This window comes from Octopus sinensis, linkage group LG22, assembly GCF_006345805.1.
Source record: "Octopus sinensis linkage group LG22, ASM634580v1, whole genome shotgun sequence".
Taxonomy (NCBI): Eukaryota; Metazoa; Mollusca; class Cephalopoda; order Octopoda; family Octopodidae; genus Octopus; species Octopus sinensis.
Genome location: NC_043018.1, coordinates 21,377,610 through 21,385,312, shown reverse-complemented (window position 1 = coordinate 21,385,312; position 7,703 = coordinate 21,377,610). Strand labels below are relative to the sequence as shown.

The window sequence follows — 7,703 nt, the reverse complement described above, 5'->3', positions numbered from 1 at the left end:
TGTTCGTTCAGTATTTCACTTATCCTCGTGGGATTTCCTTGAGAGAGCCATCTTTTTGGAAGAGAGGTCCTATTCTCTGGTGCACTGTGGCTGTCTCTTTGGCAAACTTAAAGAAAGCTTTAGGGTTTGATTTTATATTTTCTATTACCCAAGCTTCTTTATCTGCTCTCTCCTTTTCATGGGACTGATGTAGACTTTTCTCAGTTTCCATTAGCATTCTCTCGAGCCGAGACTTCTCACCACTTTTGGTGTGCTTACTCAGGCGGTTCGCAAACCTTGTCCGTCGTCTCATAAGAATCTTCCTTTCTCTAGGGATCCTGTTTTTGTTTTTGTGTGTGCTGGCCCTGCACACTGGGACATATTTGTCACATATGGCTTGTATTATGGACATGAAGTGTTTGTGTTTCATGTTTATGTCTGGTGTGGAGAGACATTCAGGCCAATCCTGTTTGAGGATCTCTTTCTCAATCAACTTCCAGTTTGCTTTATGAAAGTTTAAGTTGGAGAGATGGTGGATGCTTCGTATAGGCTGTGTGTCTACGGGGGCTTTTGTTTCATACATAGACAGCTCTATTATGTTGTGATCCGAGATCATTGTCGGCATCACATTAACATTATGGATAATATCCATATTGTTTGTGAAGCAGAGATCCGGTATATTATCTGCCCTTGTTGGTTGCAGAACTATTTGCTCCATGAAAGAGGCATTTGTGAGATGGAGTAGGGACTCTACCTGTGCCTGCTGATGGTGTGTCATCCCTGGAAGCATCTGCCCCCCAGGCCATTCCACATTGGGGAGGTTAAAGTCACCCATGAAGAATGCACTGTTGTGTTGTTCAAGGTTGGTGAGGACTTCTATTTTTGTTAGGCAGTCTTCAAACATGCCTGAGTGATTTGGGGTATCTGGTGGGCGATATGTAGTGCATATGACGATATTCAGTTGTCTTATGTGTACAATTTGAATTTCACACACTGAGTTTGAATATGACAACAGGACCTGGGGCGTGAGGTCATCTCGGATGTACATTGCAACTCCACCATGGCTCCTCCCTTTTCTATCTGTGCGTATGACTGCATATTGCGGTATGTGTATTTCTGCATCACCTATATCGGGTTCAAGATGCGTTTCTGTGAGTGCCATGCATATAGCTTGATTGCATGTCACAAGGTATCTCAGGAATTAGATTTTCCTTTTACAGTTTCCGCACCAGCATCCCTCCTACGTTCAGTAGAAATATTTTTGTGGTGTGTGTGTTGGTGTTGGTGTCTGTGGTGGCCATCCTGCATCTGTTGGAGGTGGCCTTATGTGGTGGTAGTTCCAGCTTTGTGCTTGTAGCCAGGTCAGCTGCTGAACAATTTTTTGTGCCATGCACAAAAAAGATTGCTGTTCAGCTGCTGCCCTTCTCACATCTGGGTGAAGCTGGCCATTTGTTTGGTTACCGCGCACCACATCCACATATCGTCTTTCAGGAGTGGTCAGTGCGCTTTTTTTCCTTCTTTTATATTTTTCTTTTTCTTTTTCTGTTTGTTCTCCCCAAGGGAGGGACCCCTGTCTCGCGTCCGTGCGGTTTTGGTAGGGCCTCTGATGTGCAAAGCGACAGTTCGCACCTTCGACGCCGTACCAGCAGTCCCCCTTCAGGTAGAATTTGCAGATGTTTCTTTCTTTGCCTTTATAGTTCTTGCTGGGGTCCTTTTGTTTTCTCTGGACAGGGTTTCTTTTAGCTTTGATTTTGTCGCCTTTTACCTCCTGTTTCCCATCAATTTTAGGGTGCTTTTCTTTTCTTGCGGCCATCGCACCTCTTTGGTCTTCAGTTGTGGTGTTGGGAGCTGGACATGTGTCATTGTTTCCCTGTGTTCTAGGTTTCTCGGTTTTGTTTTTCGTTGGGTTCTGGATGTTTTCTTCATCCTTTTGGCCTTCCCTGGTGCCGTCACCTCATAGGATGATGTCCAGAGTGTCTACATGTTGCCTGATTAGAGCGTATGACCGGATAAATTCTCGTTTCTTTCGCTCTATCTGGGCGGTGGTTCTTGAAAAATCATTGCTCTTCAGCGCCGCTGCAATGATATTGTTCGGCGAGTCGTCCTCAGCAATCTTCCAAGCGCGGACGAACAATTGCAACTCTCTCGCAGACCAGTTTCTTGACATTTTCGCCTGAGATATAGTGAGAGTGAAATATAGGAACAGAAAGAGAAGGAAAGATAAGATGGTTGACCGGAGAGGGAGAGGAGAAAGGAGAAAAGCCAGGGGGGATAGAGAGAGAGACGAGGGGATTGTCCTGAGAGAAGAGAGTAAAAAGAGAAAAAGAGAAAATAAAGAGAGAAAAAAGAGAAAGAATGGCAGGTCAGCAGGGGGAGAGTGAGCGGGATAGAGGTACCAGGGAGTGAAGTAAAGGGACAGAGAGGGTGGTGTGGAGGAAGGAGACAGAAAGAGGAAAAAAGAGACAAGGGGGTGAGCCTTAGAGGGAGCAGGGAGAGGAAAGGTAGGAAGAAAAAGGGGGGAGAGGGAAAGAGGGGGCGCGACAGAGGTGCAAGAGAGTGTAGTAAAGGGACAGGGAGGGTGGTGTAGAGAAAGAAATGCTTTCATATTCTTTTTATATACTTTTCCCTTTTTTGTGTATATATATTTTTTGTGTGTATACTTGCAAGAACAAATCTTTTGCTATTTAAGCAACCAGTAAAACATTTTTCAGTTTGAAAAACGGCTACTTGACACTCGAAACTCATACCAGAATCACTCACTCTAAACATTATTATTAAAATAGAAATTATCCCCCCAAAAAAAGACATCTGTACTCATTTTTTCAAATATGTAATACTGTACTAAGAACTTTCTTTTTATTATTCTACAATATATATATATATATATACTTCAATATATTGAATGATGAAGAGCTCCGCTCGAAACATTAAATCCTCCTTTTTTCTTTCCTTTCCTGAGCGTTCAATAACACTATACTTGTTCCACATCCTCGCGTTGTTCTGTTTTCATGCTTGGATTAACTATATGTATATATATATATATATATGTATATATATATATATATATATATATATATATATACATACACATATATACACATACCACACATTGTTGGCAGTTTGTGGCATTAATAAACTGTTTTTCTACTGTTGGGAAGTGAAGCGGGTTAAGAGTTCAATCACTGTTCTTGTTGGCCGACCTGAAAATGATGAAGAGACAGATGTTATATAAGAAATATTTTTAGCACCAAATATTAATGTCTTATTGTTGACTAGCCCGGCATTGCCCAGGTATGTAAGAAACTTTGTCGATAAGCAATGCCCTTTACCTTTTTACCTTTTTTTGTACTCATTGAACCGTTATTTTGTAAAATGAAGCCTAAAAGGCATTAAGGCATTCAAGGCACCGTTCCCTTGCATGCATGAAGAAGTAGGGAAAATCTATGTGAACTTTCAAAAAATATCGCAGAAAAATCGGTTTGCTATGTGTGCCACATATGATGTAATTAACCTATTTTTTCCAGTAATAACGTATCCTATTGGAATCAAAAGGGCCATATAGCTCCTTGGAGCAGACATGATGCTCGCCGTGAATTTCAAAAGAAATTCCTGCTAATTTGTTAAAGATATTGTCGAAAATATGTCATCTTGAATTTGAACACGATTTCCCAAAATGGCATGATTTTATCGATTTTTTCTGATGGTAAGGTATTGCATGGAAAACTAACGTCAGAATTAAGTTCCTTAGGGTAACATTAAGCCTCACCATGAGTTTGGTGAAAATCGATTGCATGTTGCGAAAACTGCAACGGAAAATGTGTTGCATATGATAAGCTTAGATTCTAGACCCCATGTCGAATTTATAGATCTTTTTCAGAACTGGGGGAACTTTTCAAAATTTTCGCTGCATTAGTTTTGAATTATGACATTGGGCCATGTGTGTGTCAAGTTTCATCGGAATCGGTTGAAAGCCGTGGTCAGGGTGAGGGTACAACCTGACAGACACACAGACAGACAACTTGCCTTTTATATATATAGAGATGATGTAAGAGTAAGAAGTTAGGGATAAGTTGTGATTAAGCTGAGTCTATGTGAGTTCAATGCCAGATGGAAGACATATCACTTTCCATATGTTGTTAATGCCCTTCAGTAAGATATGACAACGCAAATATACATTTTCCCTCTCCTCCAAATACAGTTCTTTTAGCCCTAATGAAAGGAAAACCAAAACTGACCTCAAACTTACCAAAAATGTCAAGGCCTGTAAATGAGATATGTTCGTTTATAGAATAATCATTATTTATCATCATTTAACATCCATGCTCTATGCTGGCATGGGTTGTACAGTTTTACAGGATTCAATGGGTCCAGGTGGTACATTGTACTTCAACATCTGCTTCACCATGGTTTCTATGGCTGGATGCCCTTCCTAACGCCAACCACTTTACAGAGTGTACTCGGTGCTTTTCTCAAGCCAGCAGCACTTTTCAAAGAAACAAATCTGTTTATTACTCTTTTGCTCAACCCAGAGCAAATGATGTTGTTCCCAAGAGCTGACAACTCAACTTGACACAGAGCTCACAAGTGCACATTTCCAAGGAACCTTCCAAGAACTGTCTGGTACAATTCCTGCATCAATGTGTGACTTCTCATCGGCTGAAATTTACAATGTCATGTTTGCAATAAACATCCTACTACCCACTTCTAGCAATAAACATTTACATCATGTTCCAATCAGAAAATATAATTCCATAGTGAACTGGTTTCTTACCTGACATTCCAGATCCGAGATGAGCGACTTCATCTTTGTTTGACATCACACCAGCTATGTCCAAATGGATCCAATCACTGGACTCGACAAATTCCTAAAACAGATAATAAGGAATTCTTTCTTTAATTTCTGTTCACATAACTTAAAATTACATGAAACATGATAACAAAAGTTAATTAAATGAGCTTTGTTGGCTGGCTTCAAACTTATGCTGCAGGACAATTGACTAAATTAACCAGCTCTATATAATTTGCATTAAGCATGTATTTAGATTCTAGAAGTGAATTGAAAAGGTGTATAATACATAGCTGCATAGAGGAGAGAAAAAGACAGTATGGAAGAATAAAGAAAAGAAAAAGTATAGAAACAGAATGTAAACAAGCAGGAGTACTTTCACCTTCATTTACAACTATCACATGATGTCCAGACAAGGAACCACAAACTCATACACACATACAGACATACACACAGACACCTACATATATATACTCTCTCTCTTTACTCTTTTACTTGTTTCAGTCATTTGACTGCGGCCATGCTGGAGCACCGCCTTTAGTCGAGCAAATCGACTCCGGGACTTATTCTTTGTAAGCCCAGTACTTATTCTATTGGTCTCTTTTGCCGAACCGCTAAGTGACGGGAACGTAAACACACCAGCATCGGTTGTCAAGCAATGCTAGGGGGGCAAACACACACACATACATATATATATATATATACATATACACGACAGGCTTCTTTCAGTTTCCGTCTACCAAATCCACTCACAAGGCATTGGTTGGCCCGGGGCTATAGCAGAAGACACTTGCCCAAGATGCCACGCATGTGGCATGTTTTTTTCAGTTCCTGTCTACAAATCCATCTACAATAGTTTGGTTGGCCCAGGGCTATAGTACAAGAAAATTGCCGAAAGTGCCACACTGTGGGACTGAACCCCAAGAGCCTGTAGTCAAGAAGCAAACTTCTTGATCATACAACTGTCTGAACATCACCATCATACAAACATCTTTTTTGAAAAGTAACAGCATTGTGCATTAAGAATAGGTCTGGTGGAAATGGTTTCAAAATTTACCTTCAAGAAAGCAGCCGCTGTACAAGAACCGCCAGCTCGACTGTGTTTACCGATATTGTTGACGGCAGCAAGTTGTGAGTGTGTTACTTGGGCAGAGTAGTGTTGAAATAATGGTAAGCGCCACATACGGTCCCCAGTTTCACTGCCAGCCTGGAAAATGAAAGAATTGGTCACTTGCATTGGAAACACAAAGGTCATTTTATTATACATATATAGCAATGATGATAGGATATCAGTTGCCTCCAGGTTGCGAGCAATGATGATCAGTTAAGTTGCCTCCAGGTTGCAAACAATGATGATAGGATATCAGTTGTCTCTAGGTTGCAAGGAATGATGATAGGATATCAGTTGCATACAAGTTGCAAGCAATAATGATAGGATATCAGTTGCCTCTGTGTTGCAAGCCATGATGATAGGATATCAGTTGCTTCTGTGTTGCAAGCAATGGTAATAGGATATCTATTGCCTCCAGGTTGCAAGCAATGATATCAGTTGCATACAGGTTGCAAGCAATGACAATAGGATATCTGTTGCCTTTGTGTTGCAAGCAATGATGATAGGATATCAGTTGCCTCCAGGTTGCAAGCAATGATGATAGGATATCAGTTGCCTCCAGGTTGCAAGCAGTGATGATAGGATATCAGTTGCCTCCAGATTGCAAGCAATGATGATAGGATATCAGTTACCTCTGGGTTGCAAGCAATGACGATAGGATATCAGTTGCCTCCAGGTTGCAAGCAATGATGATAGGATATCAGTTGCCTCCAGGTTGCAAGCAGTGATGATAGGATATCAGTTGCTTCCAGATTGCAAGCAATGATGATAGGATATCAGTTACCTCTGGGTTGCAAGCAATGACGATAGGATATCAGTTGCCTCCAGGTTGCAAGCAATGATGATAGGATATCAGTTGCATCCAGGTTGCAAGCAATGATGATAGGATATCAGTTGCCTCCAGATTGCAAGCAATGATGATAGGATATCAGTTGCATACAGGTTGCAAGCAGTGATGATAGGATATCAGTTGCCTCCAGATTGCAAGCAATGATGATAGGATATCAGTTGCCTCCAGGTTGCAAGCAATGATGATAGGATATCAGTTGCCTCCAGGTTGCAAGCAATGATGATAGGATATCAGTTGCCTCCAGGTTGCAAGCAATGATGATAGGATATCAGTTGCCTCCAGGTTGCAAGCAGTGATGATAGGATATCAGTTGCCTCCAGATTGCAAGCAATGATGATAGGATATCAGTTACCTCTGGGTTGCAAGCAATGATAATAGGATATCTGTTGCCTCCAGGTTGCAAGCAGTGATGATAGGATATCAGTTGCCTCCAGGTTGCAAGCAATGACGATAAGATATCTGTTACCTCTGGGTTGCAAGCAATGATAACAGAATGTCAGTTGCCTCTAGATTGCAAGCAATGATGATAAGATACCTGCCGGCACTGGGTTGCAAGCAAGTATAATCGGATGTCAGTACCTCTAGGTTGCTAATTTCAAGTATTCATGTAAACTCCACTTATTTTCTCAAATAACGATGACTAATGATTTAGATGATGATGATGATGATGATGATGATAAAAGACAAACAGCCTCACCTCAAATAAATGATTCCAAAGATTGGTAGAATTTGTGTAAGCACCAGTAGCAGCAGATCCCAAAGCTACATCAACAGCACCTATAATATCAACAACAATGAAAACCTGTCAACAAGAGTGCTTTTACGTGCTTTTACATGCTTATCAGTCTGCTAGAAACAACAGCCAAATCTTCCTCGATTAACACTGAACTACAGATCTCTGTTGCATCTGAAACTAAATTATCATGCTAGAAATCAAAATACGTGGCCACAACTGGGATACTTTTAATCATAAATCG

General features: G+C 40.8%; 1 protein-coding gene across 1 annotated transcript in view; it reads right to left on the bottom strand.

Annotated features, from left to right (window-relative positions):
• LOC115223123 overlaps nt 1–7,703 on the bottom strand; it is a 74,366-nt gene that overhangs the window by 24,718 nt on the left and 41,945 nt on the right. The window contains exons 25-28 of the mRNA XM_036512111.1: nt 7,424–7,503; nt 5,823–5,972; nt 4,751–4,844; nt 3,108–3,179 (exon numbers count right to left, since the gene is read on the bottom strand). Of these exons, the coding sequence (XP_036368004.1) occupies nt 3,124–3,179; nt 4,751–4,844; nt 5,823–5,972; nt 7,424–7,503 (380 nt within the window). The 3' untranslated portion in view covers nt 3,108–3,123. The remainder of the gene's footprint in view (nt 1–3,107; nt 3,180–4,750; nt 4,845–5,822; nt 5,973–7,423; nt 7,504–7,703) is intronic.